Source organism: Amblyraja radiata, chromosome 38 (genome assembly GCF_010909765.2).
Source record: "Amblyraja radiata isolate CabotCenter1 chromosome 38, sAmbRad1.1.pri, whole genome shotgun sequence".
Taxonomy (NCBI): domain Eukaryota; kingdom Metazoa; phylum Chordata; class Chondrichthyes; order Rajiformes; family Rajidae; genus Amblyraja; species Amblyraja radiata.
Genome location: NC_045993.1, coordinates 7,265,999 through 7,284,455, shown reverse-complemented (window position 1 = coordinate 7,284,455; position 18,457 = coordinate 7,265,999). Strand labels below are relative to the sequence as shown.

Sequence of the window (18,457 nt, the reverse complement as noted above, 5' to 3'; positions counted from 1 at the left end):
TCCAGCATTTTGTGTCTATCTTCGGTTTAAACCAGCATCTGCAGTTCTTTCCCACACAGCTAAGTTTTAGGTTTAGTTTAAATGAGGTGTTTTATATATATAATTCGAAAATTGTGGGAACCAGCAAAGGTTTGACTACATTGGAACATAGAAAAATCAAAATTTCATTCAAGAAAGTATAAGGTCACTTTAAGCTACCTTTATTTCTACAAAAACAAACAAGAAATATCCATTAGTGTAGGAAGTGAACTAGAAAACGTAATGCGAAACAGATTTCAACCCAGTGCCTTAGTAAATATCAAGTAAATCACATTGAGATGGTAATACCATAATCTGATTAAATTTGGCTTGATCCAAGATAAACCAATACCTAGGCATAAAAGAGTCAACCTCAGCAGAATAAAGAGTTTAAGCAAATGTACCAGGTGGAGTAATAGAATATCATAGCTGGGATAAATGCAATACTTACAAGGACTTAAAAAAGACTAACACATGCATTATTAAATAGGGCTTTAAATAGATTAAATCAGTAAACAGATTAGAACATCTACAGGAGAAAGGAGAAAAATGGCTGGGGAAGAATATAAAAGGGTATTCATAAAAAAGTTGACCTGCTGAATGTAATACACCTCTCTTCTATTACATGTTATCAAGAAGGTATTTGTAGTTCACACCACCTTTCCTGCTCTGAAGCCTCAAAATTCACAATTGCATTTAAAGGGTGTTGTTGTGCAATTGTAACGCACAACTAAGTCATCATAGATATCAATAATATAAAACAGCAATTTCAAACACAGAAAAACACAGTTCAAATATTGTACCGTTTCAGTTTGTATACCATTTCAGTTCTCATGTCTCCCTTTTTTCTCTTTTATTTTCATATCAGGTACATGGAAACGCAAACAACGTTTTATTTCACATTTTAACATCTGCAAATTGATGCATCATACAATGCCCTCCATAAAGACCCATAATTTATTTATTTGCCTCTGCAATCCACAATTTGAGATTTGTAATAGAAAAAAAATCACGTAGTTAAAGTGCACAATCAGATTTTATTAAAGTAAGTAAGTAAACTTTATTTATATAGCACATTTTAAGTCAACTTGCATTGACCCCAAGTGCTTCACATAAATTAAATAATAAGTTCCATTGCAAACCATAGAAAAAGGTTTTTAAAAAAGGGTATTTTTTATACATTTTGGTTTCACCATATAGAAATTACAGCTGTGTTTATACATAGTTTCCCCATATCAGGGCACCATAATGTTTGGGACACACGGATTCACAGGTGTTTGTAATTGCTCAGGTGTGTTTAAATGACTCCTTAATGCGGGCATAAGAGCTCTCAGCACCTAGTCTTTCCTCCAGTCTTTCCATCACCTTTGGAAACTTTTATTGCTGTTTATCAACATGAGGTCCAAAGTTGTGCTAATGAAAGTCAAAGAAGCCAATATGAGACTGAGAAACAAGAATAAAACTGTTAGAGACATCATCCAAACCTTAGGCTTACCAAAATCAACTGCTTGGAACATCATTAAGAAGAACGAGAGCACTGGTGAGCTTACTAATCGCAATGGGACTGGCAGTCCAAGGAAGACCTCCACAGCCTTATGACAGAAGAATTCTCTCTATAATAAAAAAAAATCCCCAAACACCTGTCCGGCAGAACAGAAACTCTTCAGGAGTCAGGTGTGGATTTGTCAATGACCACAGTCCGCAGAAGACTTCATGAACAGAAATACAAAGGCGACACTGAAAGATGCAAACCACTGGTTAGCAGCTAAAATAGGATGGACCAGGTTAGTTTGCCAAGAAGTACTTAAAAGAGCAACCACAGTTCTGGAAAAAGGTCTTGTGGACAGATGAGACGAAGATTAACTTATATCAGAGTGATGGCAAGAGCAAAGTATGTCTTTCATATGCTGAAGAGAAAACTGAAGGGAACTACCCAAGACACAAAGCATACCACCTCATCTGTGAAACATAGTGGTGGAGGTGTTTTGGCCTGGGTATGTATGGCTGCTGAAGGTATTGGCTCACTTATCTTCATTAATGATACAACTGCTGATGGTAGTAGCATAACGAATTCTGAAGTGTATACACACATCCTATCAGCTTAAGTTCAAACAAATGCCTCAAAACTCATTGGCTGTGGATTCATTCTACAGCAAGAAAATGATCCCAAACATACTGCTAAAGCAACAAGGGAGTTTTTCAAAGTTAAAATATGGTAAATTCCTGAGTGGTTAAGTCAATCACCCGATCTGAACCCAATTGAGCTTGTATTTCATATGCTGAAGAGAAAACTGAAGGGGACTAGCCCCCAAAATAAGCATAAGCAATACAGGCCTGGCAGAGCATCACCAGAGAAGACACCCAGCAACTGGTGACGTCCTTGAATCGCAGACTTCAAGCAGTCTTTGCATGCAAAGGATATGCAACAAAATACTAAACATATCAATAACAATAACAATCAGCACGGGAGCACCTCAAGGCTGCGTGCTCAGCCCCCTGCTGTACTCACTCTATACCCATGACTGCGTAGCGAACCACAGTGCGAACTCCATCATCAAGTTCGCTGACGACACCACTATTGTGGGGCGTATCACTGATGGGGATGAGTCAGAGTACAGAAGAGAGATCGAGCAACTGTCCATATGGTGCCAGCGCAATAACCTGGCCCTCAACACCAGCAAAACCAAGGAACTGATTGTGGACTTTGGAAGGAGTAGGAGGGGGACCCACAGCCCCATTTATATCAACGGGTCGATGGTTGAAAGGGTCAAGAGCTTCAAATTCCTGGGCGTGCACATCTCTGAAGATCTTTCCTGGTCCGAGAACACTAATGCAATCATCAAAAAAGCACATCAGCGCCTCTACTTCCTGAGAAGACTACGGAGAGTCGGATTGTCAAGGAAGACTCTCTCTAACTTCTACAGGTGCACAGTCGAGAGCATGCTGACCGGTTGCATCGTGGCTTGGTTCGGCAATTTGAGCGCCCTGGAAAGGAAAGGACTACAAAAAGTAGTAAACACTGCCCAGTCCATCATCGGCTCTGACCTTCCTTCCATCGAGGGGATTTATCGCAGTCGCTGCCTCAAAAAGGCTGGCAGTATCATCAAAGACCCACACCATCCTGGCCACACACTCATCTCCCTGCTACCTTCAGGTAGAAGGTACAGGATCCTGAAGACTGCAACAACCAGGTTCAGGAATAGTTACTTCCCCTCAGCCATCAGGCTATTAAACCTGGCTCGGACAAAACTCTGATTTTTACCAACCACTTTCTGTTATTTGCACTATCAGTTTATTTATTCATGTGTGTATATATTTATAACATGGTATATGGACACATTTATCTGTTTTGTAGTAAATGTCTACTATTTTCTGTGTGCTTAAGCAAAGCAAGAATTTCATTGTCCTATACAGGGACACATGACAATAAACTCACTTGTGCTGTTGACTACTTTCATTTACATGACATTGCTGTGTCCCAAACATTATGGTGCCTTAAAATGGGGGGGACTATGTATAAACATAAATGTAATTTCTACATGGTGAAACCAAAATGTATAAAAATGGCCTTTATTAAAATCTGACAATGTGTACTTTACCCACATATGATGTTTTCTATTACAAATCTCAAATTGTGGAGTACAGAGGTAAATAAATAAATGATGGGTCTATGTCCCAAACATTATGGAGGGCACTGTACATGGAAAAACACTATTTTTGTATTATTCTTCGAGATAGAAATGTTGACAACAAATAATGTCACTATATTATTGTAAAGGAGTGATTCCTGACACACTGTAACCTTTACTGGTAGTTTATTATAGCACATGGCACACACGTCCCAGCACTGACTGCATCCAGCCTTCAGGCGTACTGGGACCTAATGGGAGGAACAAAGGGAGGAGACCACAGCCATACTAATATGATGGGGCGTGGCCAGTGGTGATGAGGTAGCTACACTATAGGTTGCATGCACAACCATCTGCATCCTTCCCCTTACAATTCAAACAAGCTACTACAGTAGCAGGTTTATTATACAGTACCTGCAAAGCTAAGCATATTCTCCGTAGCGAGCCGGAGGTTTTACAATCCGACCCGAGCGAGTGCGTACAGCACCTTCACCCTCCCCGCCCGAAAGAACAGGAGGGGGGACAGGAACAGAAACAGGAGGAGAGAAGATGGGTGGAGAACCCAGCTTGAAGGGGGAACGGAGAGACACAGGAGAGCCAGGTGAGAATGAAGGGGTAGAACGAGTTGAAGTTGGAGAGAGAGAAGATTTTGCAGGGGACAACAGAGCCTGGGGAGCAAAACCGGGAGGAGCAGGGGGGGCTATCCGAGGCAAGAGGACCGACCGTGGCATGCAGGGAGCAGATGGAACGTTAGTGGAGGAAGGCTCGACACGCGATGGAGGGGTATACGGAACCGCAGGAGGTGGTTTGGGCTCGTTAACCGCCAACAGGTGCTGGCGGCTGCGTCGGTATACAGTCCCTTCGAAATCCACGAGGTAGGAACGTGGCGCGCTGTCAAACCCGACAACGGTGGCAAGTCGGGAATAGCCGGTGGACGTCTGCAAACGGACGACCTGTCCAGGCATCAGTGGCGAAAGAGGGCGGCAGGATTTATCATGCGATCGTCGCTGGATCTCGTGCTTCTGGGCAATACGTTTCTTGACATCAGCAGGCTGCAGGACTTTAGGCAATAGGCATCGGAGGGCGGACAACTCGGGACATGAGTCGCTGGGCAGGGGATCCCATGGTAATGTCTCTGGAAATGTTGCGAAGGTTCAGGAGACACTGATAGAAATCCCCGTTCGAGAGGCGGGTTTGTTCAAGCAGGTGCTTAGCGCTCCGGACCGCCCGTTCAGCCAGACCATTGCTTTGTGGGTACTCCGGGCTGCTAGTGAAATGATTAAAATTCCACTTTGTGGCAAATGCTCGAAACTCGGCGCTGGTGAACTGGCGACCGTTGTCTGTCTGCAGCCGGACAGGGGAACCAAACGTGGCAAAGTGGCGGCGAAGCTTGCTGATCACCATCTCGGAGGTGATGGCAGGGAGGAGGTCCACCTCGAACCAATTCGAGTAAGAGTCTACTAGCACAAGGTATTGCTTCCCACGCCAGTCGAAAATGTCGGCAGCCAGAGAAGTCCAGGGCATGTCAGGTGCAGGCTGCTGCAAAAGTGGCTGTCTTTGCTGATGCGGGGCAAGCGAGTGACAGTCCGGACAGGAATCAACCCTGGCCTGGATGTATTTAGCCATGGCCGGCCAGTAGTACTGTTCCTGGGCATGTGAGATGGTGGCATCTGCACCGGGATGTCCCATGTGGGCGGCATCAAAATACAAGCCACGCAGCGATTCCGGGATGACAACTTTGTGTCCTTTGATAATAATACCGTCCCGGAGGACTAACTCATCGCGGACCAAAAAATAGGGGTGGACGCTGGCAGGCAACGAATTCCGCTTGGTGGGCCACCCGCGCTTGATGACAGCAGCAAGCTGCTGCAGGTCGGGGTCGTTTGCGGTATGTTCAACCAAGCACTGCAGCTGGTGAGAAGGGACGTGGGGTTGCAGGCAGGCAGCACCCAGTCCAAATCGAGAGGCGTCGCAAGTGACCACGATCGGACGTCGCAGATCAAAAAACTTAAGTGTAGGCGTGCTGACCAGCCTTGTCTTTAGCAGATCAAATGCCTGCTGGTGGTGCGGAAACCATGCCCAGGCAATGTCCTTCTTTGTGAGCTGTCTCAGGGGTGCGCTCAGCTCGCTGAGGTCGGGGATAAACTTCCCCAGGTAATTCACCATACCCAGGAAGCGCTGCAGACTGACGGCGTCTGTCGGGGCGGGCAGCTCAGAAATAGCGCTGGTCTTTTGCGGGTCTGGCTTCAATCCTTGGGCCGTGAAAATGTGGCCGACATATGTGACTTCAGGCACCCGGAACTTGCACTTTGACCGATTGAGCTTCAAATTTATCTGCCGAGCACGGTCCAAAATCCGCCGGAGGTTGTGGTCATGTTCGGCCACATCCCTCCCATAGACCAGAATGTCATCCACAATAATCGCGCAGGGCAGACCTGCAAATAATTGTTCCATAGAACGCTGAAATACCTCGCTGGCAGAGTTGATGCCGAACGGCATCCGTAAAAACTTAAACCTGCCGAAGGGCGTGCTGAACGTGGTCAGGTCCGTGGAGCGTTTGTCCAGGGGTATCTGCCAAAACGAACTCCTTGCATCGAGGACGGAGAACACAGTAGCTTGTCCCACCTGGGCGGCAACATCTTCGACAGTCCTCATGGGGTAGTGGGGCCGTTTAATCGCCATATTTAAGTCCTTGGGGTTAATGCATACCCGTATCTCATTTTTTCCTTTCTTCAACGTGGCGACCATGGTGGAGACCCATACGGTTGGATCGCTGACAGCCTCCAGCACTCCCATGTTGACCATGTCCTTAAGCATATTCTCCACTTTGCCCTTCATGGCAAAAGACACTCTGTGGGGTGGACGGATCACGGGCTCCACAGATGGGTCAGTCGCGATCTTGTACACCACCGGCAGCTTCCCCAGCTTGTCGTCAAACAGGTCTGGGTATTCAGATAGTGGATCCATCACAGCTTGCACCTCGTGGACCGTATGGTTAAACGACACCAGCCCAAGATCCTGGCAGGCCCGGTTGCTAAGCAACGTCACACAGTCACTGTCCAGAATGAAGAAAGACAGGTCCTGGGAAGCTTCCTGCAGCACACAGTGGAAAGTCGCCCTCCCCACAGGTGTTAGTTCCTCTCCCCCATAGGCACGCAAAACAGAGCGGTCGGCAATCAGCAGCTCATTATTCCTTATCTGGTGGAACAGCTTTGTTGACATTACGTTCACTTTCGCCCCCGTGTCAAGTTTAGCAGAGAAAGACTTATTGTTTACAGTTATGTTCACAGAAGGATCGGGGAGGCGAGATCGGCTGTGGAGGAGAGTGTAAATACTTACATCTCCCGTGGAAAAGCTGAGCTCAGAGTCGGGGGCAGCGTCAACAGAGGGCTGAGAGTCCATCTCGCTATCAACCTGCAGAAGATTGTTTAGGAGTTGTCTGGGAGCTGAGGGCACTTTCCCACGGGATCGGCAGGCAGCTGCAAAATGGTTTCTTCTCCCGCAGAAATTGCAGGTCTTCCCAAGGGCTGGGCACTGTGATTCTGAGGAGTGCACGTAGCTGCAGTTAGGACACTTGTTATATCTTGGGTCCCGGGGTGTACGAACGGGCCGCTGTGGAGGGCGAAAGTTCTCCTTCATCCGTCGTTGTCCAGCAACACCAGTTAAATTTATGGCTCGGTTGTCAGCCCCCCTCTGTCCGTGAGGAGGGTTGACCACTTCAGCAATGCGGCACGCATGCATTGCTTGAGTCAGGGTTAGGTCAGGCCGTTGCAGCAGGTCGGCACGCAGCTTCTGATCGATCATACCGGTAACGAGAATGTCTCTGGTGAGCTGGTCGCGCATGGTTTCGAATCGGCACCGCTGGGCAAGGTGCCGCAGGTCGGCAATGAAGCATTCAACAGGTTCATCCGGCTGTTGCTTGCGTGAGAAGAACCTGGCCCGCTCCAGTATACGGTTGGAGGGCAGGTCACATATCTCCGCGAATTTGCGCAAAAGACATACCGGGTCGTCGGCCGATTCAGCTGGCTCGACCGGTAGGTCGTTGTCATCCAGGACCGCTGGTTCGTAGACAAAGGCTTGAGCTCTCTTCATTGCGTCGGGACCGGCCAGGTTGAGCAAGAGTGATGCTTTGACCGCGGCTGGGTCGTTCCGGTTCGCAATATTGACGTAGTGAGTGTAGTCCATCACAAAAGTCGACCATCGTTCCGCAATGTCAGCATCGAAGACAAGGGGAGATGGCTTTCGGCATGAGGATGCCATATCAAGGGAAACCCGAAACTGGGCACTAACGGGGACAAAATAAATGAAAACCGGTAAACGGGAAACGCGAGTTTTAAACTTCTGACGCCATGTAAAGGAGTGATTCCTGACACACTGTAACCTTTACTGGTAGTTTATTATAGCACATGGCACACACGTCCCAGCACTGACTGCATCCAGCCTTCAGGCGTACTGGGACCTAATGGGAGGAACAAAGGGAGGAGACCACAGCCATACTAATATGATGGGGCGTGGCCAGTGGTGATGAGGTAGCTACACTATAGGTTGCATGCACAACCATCTACAATTATGTTATGTATTGAAAAAGAACAGTGCGGACAAAGATTATATTGGTAAATTACACATTGGTAAACTGTAATGTGCCAGTGGGATTAATATTTAACTATTTACATTCTATACTAATGATTAGTGACTGAATGTATTGTGCCAGTTGTACAATATTTTAATTGTGAACGCATACCTAGATAATCCATAATTATGCAACTGAAAATTGATGCCAGTCATGGCTTTATGGTACGAGATCGACTATTTTTCAGTTCATTCCCCACAGTCAAGTTTTGTGTTCACAATTTTATTCTTTTATGAACATTTCAATCAAATTAAACATCCACCACCTTTAAAACTATTCAATGCATTAAAAAGTTCTCTTATGTTACGTAGGTCTTCTTGTCATTTACCTTAAAACTGTGCTGACTACCAAATCTCTTCATAATGATCAAAATCTTTCATAATTATGAACATTTCTCCTTACCTTTCTCTGCTGCAGATAACAATCACACTTCTTCAGTTTCCTTACACTAAAATTTCCTCATACCATTCCAATAACACTCCATCACTTTAGATTGAACTGATGGTTTATAGGATAACTTTTGTATTTCTCTCTCATAGAAAAACAACTAGAGGACATAGATTCAAGACATGACTCGCAGAGTCAAAAACATTTGACCCTCCCCCCACCCCCATCGATCCAGAGAATTGAGGATTTAAAACTTGTTGATAGAAGCAAGGGTGGCAAAATCTTTCACTACATTTAAAAAGTATGTGGATGTGGAGGTGCCATAACCTATGGAACTATGGACTGAGAACTAGGAAGGATTAAGGCATTTCCATAATGAATCAAATTGTGTCCCTCATGGCTAGATGTTCTGGCAGGCCGAATAAATGCAAGCAAAACACATTTTGTTTCACAAAACCAATTTCTACCATCGAGTACTCAGAGAACAAAGTCACATCAACCAAAGGATTGCGCTGCTGCTGAATACGGGACTAACTTCAGCCCATGGTCACACACGCACCAAATCAAATTGCATATGCTTCTATTCTCTATTGTTCAATAAAGGCTGCTGATTTCCTCTACTACCTTGCTCCTACCAGTCCCCCTCTCCGAATAACATTAAATAGCTTAATCATATTTCAAATATTAGACATTGAGCAGCAGCACAAGATATTGGCAAAATGAAACATATGGTGTATAAAATAATAAGTGTATTTCATTCAACAAAAATACCTTTACAAATTAACTTATGACTAAGCAGAAGGAACAAATGTCAGAAACCAATGACAATATCACTAATCTGATTTATACAAATCCAACTAAAGCAGCTTTGTCCATTCTAAACTGGATAAGCAGCAATGAAACAAGCTTTATCTGTCATGATCTGGAACAGATTAAGTGCTGTTGGACCCAGGAGCATTATGAGGCAAATCTCATCCAATTTATAAAGAATGCTCAAGGCAGGCTCCTCTCCACACTACTCCCAAATTACTTAACAGGTTTTAAAAGAAAAAAAAATCACAGGAACCCAACCAGCATTCCTTCTAATGTAATTGTTTTTTTAGCAGAGTATTTTTTTTTCCTTTACTTAGACTATGTTTCTGGATTCTACAAAATGCTAAAAAGAATGCACCAGGTTCGCAAAGTTATAAATCATAAAGTAACCTATAATAATTACATAGAACAGGGTTATGTTTAAGAAATAGTGTGGAAAATGAATTTTCCAATACAAAGTATCACTATCCCATTTCCTGAAATTTTGGGGACTGCAAACAAGGACTAAACAAAGGCATAATATATCCAGGATCATATAACAAGAAAAAGCACCAAATGCCAAAAGCAATACGGAATTTCACTGGATTTAAAATCTGCATTAAAAAAGACGTCAAGAGCCTGCAAGGTCATGCACTGTCAATTGCATGATTAGAATTTTTCATTATGGTTTGTAGAAACAGGCATGATTATTTTCACGAGTATGCAAAATTAAAATGTTTAACTCATGAAGGGAATTTAAATTCTTATATTCCTTTTTCCAGCTCCACTCTACTCACTCAACGTCAATGGCCAAATGTGCCTGCCATATCTTGAAAGTCAAAGGGCCCAATACAAAGAATATCTAACTAGAGTACGATTTTCACATCAAACTGATTTACCAGAGGCTGAAATCTCTATTCCTCTTGGGCATTCTCTTACAACAGGAACATCGCAAGTAAAAGGATACACAGAATTCACCATCATCAGTAACATACTATTTATTGCAGCAGGCCAATTCTAAACCATGTAGAATCTGAGTAAACATTAAATTAATTCTGAAAATTACAACATGTATTTTCAAATAATTGATTGATGAACCAATTATTTTCACTTTCATGAATCATTGTGCATTTACACAATATTTACAATGGCAGCTGCTGATGTGTGTTCACTTTCCAATTCAACAGACATGAGAGCACAGTTTTTCTCTCAAGATACTAAGTTTATATTATTCTCAACTGCAGACCTAAATCACTCCAAGTTATACAATGATGCATTTGTATCTCTAAGTTTACACATTACACAAAGTTTAAAGCAATTATTTTTTTTCCATTTATATTTTTCGAGTTACAGTACAGTAGTTTATGGAACAAAAAAAAAGTTTAGTGTTAACTATCCATAGGATATAGTTCTCCAGTACCAAACCTAAATACATGCCTTGCAAGCTTCACCAGAACAATGAAGATCAATGTGCATGGGAATGACAGTTCAGTGCAATCCTTTCCACATCTAACCTATGTACTTCCAAATGATGTACCTGACAATGATCAGTATTAGAAACTCGTGCAGAACATACGTTTACCCACCACACAGGTGTGCAACAGTACTTCAGTTGTGCTGAAATAAATCAGAAATTGTTACTTAATATGCAGCATTGCACCATAGCATGAAAAGTCAACAGTTTTAGTCCAGATAGTCCATAATTATAAAAATGGACTAATTCATTGAGTTAGCCATACGTATTTTCCTGCTGGAGACACTACAACATAAAGTGGAGTATTTTTTAAATGATAAACAAAGCTTCGTTCACTGATTTGCATTTCACAATGCTTCCAATAGTTTGATATTATATTGAGCTAGGAAATGTGGCTCTCCTTAGGCAGTTCCTGAAGTTCAAGGATGGCCTAATTCTACTCCTGTTCTGAGTGCCCGATGAGGCCAATTTGGAAACTGCAGACTTACCACACTTGGGGTAGATAGTGCCTGGCAGAGCATGCAAGTAGGTGGGTTTTAGGTGGTGTGGACGTGATGCATGGACTCTTCCATACTATCATGAATGCTCCATCTCCACCTTGTGCTATCATGGGCATGGGTTTCCCATCATTAGTGGGGATGGTTCTTTCCTTCAAGAAGGCTGAGTACATCCTTGAATAATTTCCTCTGCCTGCCTGATGATCTTCTCTTGCATCAGAATTTTGATGGTTAGCGTGAAATTTGTTTAGACTAAATAACATGTTCACGTTCAGCAAAAAATGAAAAGTAAATACCACGGATCACAGCTACCTAGATAGCCATCCTTCAACCTAGATCACAGCATACCTACCAAGGCCTGAAATTCCCTTTTTTGAATCTCTCTCTTTAATTTAAAAAAAAATTGTCATTCACTCTTTTATTTCCTTTATTGGTTCAGTCAATTTTCATCTCTTTACAAGGATGCTCTCTTGCAGTTACCATATCAACACAAGCTGGTATATACAGCTTGCTTTGGCAAATTTGAACATATACAGCATTTGCAAGGATGAATCGCTAATGTTTGCACATATAACTGATTATGTTCACACCAAGAAACATGTCTGATGAGCATTTAAGAACTTTTCACATGAGGTGATTTTACCTACTTTTGCCAAGAGTCTGATGTCGATTCAACCACCATTCCAGGATTTGATAATATAAACAGGACTAGCATTGCAGTATTGAGACCAGACAGTCACAGAAGTTTCCAGGATATATTTCCCCATTGGAAAACCAATCATGGCTGATTGCGTCATTAATTTACTAACATTGGTTCCACATTCCTCAATACTCTTGCATTTTCAAATCACTTACAACGATTCTCTATCCTTCCCATATATTTAACCCAAAGCCATATCTTCTATCTTAATGGCTTCAAATAATGTTAGATATCAGACATAATTTTTTGAAGATAGAGAATTTTCTCTAATATTACTTTAACACAATGAAATAATGTTAATATAAATGACTGACCAGACTTTGATATAGCAATATTACCGGTCATAAGATATCTACAGCAAATGTCTATATAAGAGACTACATTTTACTAACATGCTATGGAGCATTCAGTGACACCCAATAAAGCAAAATCTAAATGCAAGTTTATAAATACGATTGTTTTTCCTCAGATTCCTATATTAACCAAATAGCAACACAAGTACTCTGCCACAGCGGATGTGTCACATCATGCAATATGATGCTCTTATTCCCTGACACTTTTCATTGCTTTGTCACTCACCTCGCACTTTCATCATTACATTTAGTGTATGTTAATTCTCAGGAACCAATATATTCTCAATTCACTGAAAACTGAAGATTAATTTTGCGTTAATCTCTGCAGATTTTCATAAGGTGTACTCGCCAACACGATTCACGATTTAGATGGCATGCACAATAATTACAACACTGGGATCAATCTGTAGAGCAAAGCTTGTCTTTAAAGTTCTTACTAGATTGAAAAAGTGGGAAAATTGGGGGGATTTGCTGTTGGCTGGAATGCAGGAATCAACAATGTGCAACATCAAATGAGGCAGTCTGTCAATTCACTTTCCTTTTGAATGTTCTGAAACTACAGCCATTCAATTTACACGAGTAAAATGTCACTTATAAATTAAAATTACTTCACTCATCTCCCCACATTTATGGATTTGATTTTAACATAATTCCTGGCTACAATGTAAATTGGGTAAATAGAGTCCGAAGAATGGCCTCGACCCAAAACTTATGTTCTCCAGGGAGATGCTGCCTGACTTGTGGAGTTAGTCCAGCACTTTGTGTCCTTTTGTAAATTTTAAGTCAACTTCCATTAATTCAAATAGTGACTCTCAAATCAACTTATATTCAGCTCCAATTCAGTTTGGTCTCCAATTCAAAGTTCTAAAACAACACAGTACTTTATCATTTCCAGACTTGTTTCCTGGCCACAATAGAAGTTTTTAAAAAAATAAAAAATTGACATCACATAATGTAGACTGCTGGATTTACCACACCTCGTCCCTGTCAGCTTATCCAAGAGAACGACTAACAAACCTTGACAATATCCTTGGACACAGCTTCAATGGCGAGCTATTCAAGAGACATTAACTAACTAACAAAACGCCGCAAGCTTCCAGACTCGACAAATGTATCTATTCCCAAGTCCATACACAGCCTGACACTAGTTACAGAGAAATGTTCCACTCCTGACATTTGCCACCATCCCCATAATTGGCCCTAGCATAACATTGACCCTATCCCTGGAAATGGGAACTTCTGTCATTTCTGAAAATCGTAGGTCCTACTCCCAACACTGTCCCCACGCTTGACACTAACATCAACCCCAGCCCTCTTCAAGGCATTTAGCTCCAACTCAGTCCAGGGAACAGGGCATAGTTTACCCACTATTTTAAAGCAGCGGGATATTTCAACGGACGAGGTAGCCAGTAAGGGTGAAAGATACAGGCGCTGGGTTAAGTATTGTTCGCGGCGTCTCTGAAGGCTTCGCTGCGTGTTTCAAGACCGTTTCTGTCTCACTGGATGAAGATTGTGGGAGGCAGTCAAGTACAGCACGGCGTCGAAGCCAAAATGGAGCGGAGGCCCATTCTGGAGAGGGCCCCTTGTGAGGGGGAGGGTGATGTCCGGAGCCACATTGTGGAGGGGGTGTCCGAGGCCACACCGTGAGAGGGGACGAGGGGAACCGAACCTCGGATCCAGTGGAGAGGGTTGGGGGGGGGGGATTTAGATAAATTGGAGGGGTGGGGTGGGGTGGGGAAGAGTGGGTATCTTAAGGGGGTTATGAGGCACATCGAGAGGGGTACTTTAAGGGGGGGGGGGGAAGATTTCGGGTGGCGGGGTCACTTCGGGGGCTCTAGACCAGCCACAGTTTTGGGGGGGAGGGTCACCAGCCACCATGTCCGCCTCTCCTGCTTACCTGTGCGGCCTCGCTGTTCATCCCGTTCTCTCCGGGGTTCACTATCGCTTCCAGCCGCTGTCTCTTCGCCTCGGCCGCCGCCTCATCACCCGGCTCGTCCCGCTTCAGACCTCGGAGCATTCGCTCGGGGCCAGGCTCGGGGCCGAAGTCGCCACCGGCCACCGGCTCCGCCGCCATGGGCTCGGGACTCGAGGTGAGGAGGAGGAGGAGGAGAAGAAGGTGGTGGTGGTGGTGGTGGTGGTGGGTCGGTGTTCCCGGACTCGGCGGACGGGCCGAGCGCGATGAAACCGGACGACCGCGCGGGGTGGGGGGAAAAAAAATAAAAATATATCCCTCGGGCTAACAATTAAAAAAAACAAAACAACCACCACTTTTCACACCAAACACGGCGTGGCAATCTCACGCAGAAGTGCGGGGACGACGGCGCCGAGTTTTACCTCACACTCTAACACGCACACAGACAGACAGAACACAGCTAGAGAGAGAGACGCTGGGGAGCGGGAGCGGAAAACAATCTTTGAAAAAAATGGCCTAGCTTGGCGCGCCCGCGCGTGCACGAGCCCCCACTCGGCGCGTGCTGGTGCCCGGCGCCGCGCATGCATGCACGAGCCCCCGCCGCCAGCAGCAGCAGCCCCCGCGCGCGCGCTGGGAAAGAGGAGGTCGTTGCCTGTGGAGCAGCCTTCGGCAGCCGAGTGTTTCCGAAGCTGGCGAACGAGGGATGCCACCGAGTCCAAGCACCAGGGCGTAGAGAGAGAGGGCGAAACAATCAAATCGTAATGCTGTAGGAAGGAGCTGCAGATGCGGGAAGAAAACAAAATTTTCCGATCCTCATAACGAGTCCGTATTGGATCGGCGGGAGTTCAATCGTTTCGGCCGGGACTCGGGAAAGTTCGGCCCCCCGGGGTTAGGGGCTCGTTGTCGGGGACACGAGGGAGCCGTTGCCGTGGTGATGGGAGAACGCTCCCCGGGCCCCGATTACTGGAGCGCGGGCGCCGCCACGGGCCGGAGCCGGCACTGCAGGCCAGCCGGCCTGCAAACCTTCACCATGCGGCCCCTCGAGCCTGCTGAACCATTCATCAAGCTCATGGCTCATCTCACCCCCATCTCTCGATTTCCTTGTTCTCCAACCATCTATCTTATTCACTCTTGGATAGTCGGCTAGCTTAGGTTTCTCTGCGAGCGCCTATTTTCAGAAGGTCACAGTGTCATAAGGCATGGAAACAGGCCCTTAGGCCCACCAGGTTGATGCTGACCATCAACCACTCATTTGCATTAATCCAAGTAGTAGTAGTAGGCCGCTCGGTCATGACTGACCATGGGTGATGCATCCTGGTCAGATGCAAGCCTGGGCGATGTCATATGGAGGACAGGCTGTTGTCCATGCAGCACGTCGTTGATCGATCCAAAGGAACAGCAGGGCCATTACAGTTTGGCAGCAGCACCGTCGCAGGAGCTGCCAGAGCGAGGTTGTAGACAACGACGAACTGCCTTAGGGGCTCCGACACCAGATTTTCTTGAGGTTTACACCTGGAGCCTTTTCCATGACTGGATATGGCCACAAGGCAGAGCAGGTTTTAAACCAGTTTTCCCTCTCCTAGATGGACTGCCTTCCCAGGCTGATGAGCCCCATCTGCCCGAGACTCATGGGGGCGGGAGCGTATATCTTCCCGTGCAGGTCTATAGCACCTGCTCACACATTAATCTTAATCCAAAAATAGACACAAAGTGCTGGAGTATCTCAGTGTTTAAGAAAGAACTGCAGATGCTGGAAACATCGATGGTGGACAAAAAATGCTGGAGAAACTCGGCGGGTGAGGCAGCATCTATGGAGTGAAGGAATAGGCAACGTTTCGGGTCGAGACCCTTCTTCAGTCAGGCAGCATCTCTGGAGAATATGGATAGGTAACGTTTTGGGTTGGAACCCTTCTTTGGACTCCATTAATTTACATAAATTTTAAGTAATTAATGACCATTAAGATTAATCCGATTTTTTACATTTGTTCCACATTCATTCCCCCCCCTCCTCCCCTCCGATTCTAATACTCGCAAGGGACAATTTCCAGAGCCCATGTAAACTACCAACCCACACATCTTTAGGATGTGGGAGGAAATCAGACCACCCATGGGGAAACCCAAACAGTCAAAAAGATAACATACAAACTCTACCCAGGACCAATAGACTGTTGTATATAAAAAATCTATTTTCTTTGGGTTGTTACACATGGCCTAGAATGGTGTGTACAGGTTCTGGGTTCCATACTTGAGAACAGTATACTTGAAGTTCCAGAAGGTTTACGAAGAGCCTCTACTCTCGAGAGTTTATTCAAATAAGAGGTAATGTTACTGAAGTTGTGGAAGCTCAGACAATTTTTCAAGACAAATTTAGGGAAAGTGTCGGTGACTCTTGGGTTAGCAAAAGAAAGTGAAGATAAGATCCTGATCTTATTGAATATTAGAATGCTTCAAGGGTCACATGGCCTACTTATTGTTCTATTTCTTATGTTCTCCGGAGACGCAAGCACAAAATTCCACCTGGTTACTCAAGAACAGAATCAAGTGGAAGCTGCACTGTCAGAATAACACTTTCTGATGAGAGATCATCATCTTAAAATTCATATAATACCAAAACTGGCCCTTTTGCCTTAAAAAAATCATGCTGACAAACAATAATATTACATTAGTCACACTTTATTCTCTATACATTCACATTAACTTACCCTGGATTCTATTACCCATTGACAGCGATTACTCTTCATGCTCTCAATTTCCTTTGTTTGGATTTAAAATCTTAAGTTTTGCATTGTACCACATGGCATTCAAACTCAATGTCAAATTCTATCATATTAGTCACTCCTCCTTAAAGGGCCCCATTTTTCATTGCACAAAACAACATCCAAAATATCCTTTAACCAACTTGCCTCCTCAACATACTGATTTAGAAAAGCATTTCAAAAACATTCTAGGCATTCACCTTTCACCCTGTTGGAACAATTTAATTTATCCAGTATAAATATAGGTTAGTTTCCCATGATTACTGTATTACTCCTGTCTCACACATACCTCTAATTTCTCAATTAATTCCACATCCAATATTACATCCACTACTTATAGGCCTATAATTAGCCCTTACCAGCATTTTCAGCCCTTTACTATTTCTTAGCATTGACCCAAATTGATTCTTGTGGTATATCTTGATCTATCGTGGTAAGATTATTTCTCAGCGTTGTGGTCAACCTATAGCCATATTTTCACAGTGGCAATAAGATTACAACTATTTACTATTAGTATCATTAATCTCTTTGGTCCTTATTTTTCATAGTGCTTTGATTCCTGTTGCAATGAGTTTATCTTACCGTCAACTTACTTTTCCTAAAGCTTTTCTAACTTTCCATTCCTGATTTCCCTTTGAGGTTCCCAACCCGCATGTAATGTCCATCACTCTGCAACCCCCACCTTGACCAAATCCCATGATCATCCCTCTCAAACATTGTTTCATTTATATTATCTACATCTTTAAATTTCTCCACCATTGCCTCCATCTTCCACCTCCACCGTTTGGTCTATGGACTTCATTTTCCTCATTACTGGTCCCTCAGGCTCAGCCGTTTTCATTCCATTGCCCAGACTTTCTTCCAGTTTTCTCCTTATCCTTCACGGGGAGAGATTGGATAGACTTGGAGTGTTTGCTCTAGAATGTCAGAGGTTGAGGAGAGACTTGATAGAAGTATATAAAATTATGAGACGCATAGATAAGACAGTCAGAACCTCTTTTTCCCCCAGGGTGAAAATGTCCAACAGCAGAGGTCATAGCTATAAGGCGGGAAGGGGGAGATGTGCAGGCAAGGTTTTTTTTTCCCCACACAGAGAGCGGTGGGGACCTGGAACACATTGCCAGGGGTGTTGGCAGAGGCAGATACAATCATGATGTTTAAGAGGCTTTTAGGTAAGCATGTGGAAGTATAGGGAATAGTGGGATATGGAGCACGTACTGGCAGACAAGATAAATTTAAACCAGACATCATGCTCAGCACAATCATGGTGGGCAAAAGGGCACGTTTCTGTGCTGTACAGTTCTATGTT

The 18,457-nt window shown here is 44.2% G+C and overlaps 1 protein-coding gene across 7 annotated transcripts in view; it reads right to left on the bottom strand.

The window, feature by feature from the left end:
* LOC116966763 (RNA binding protein fox-1 homolog 2-like) overlaps positions 1 to 14,974 on the bottom strand; it is a 209,913-nt gene extending 194,939 nt beyond the window's left edge. For 2 of the 7 annotated variants that reach the window (XM_033013086.1, XM_033013092.1), the window contains exon 1: positions 14,378 to 14,920. In XM_033013086.1, coding sequence (XP_032868977.1) covers positions 14,378 to 14,554 — 177 coding nt within the window. In that variant the 5' untranslated portion in view covers positions 14,555 to 14,920. Of the gene's footprint in view, positions 1 to 14,377 lie in introns of all 7 variants that reach the window. The other 5 variants (XM_033013084.1, XM_033013088.1, XR_004410067.1 and 2 more) reach the window with 4 other exon arrangements.
* Between the last annotated feature and the right edge of the window lie 3,483 nt (positions 14,975 to 18,457).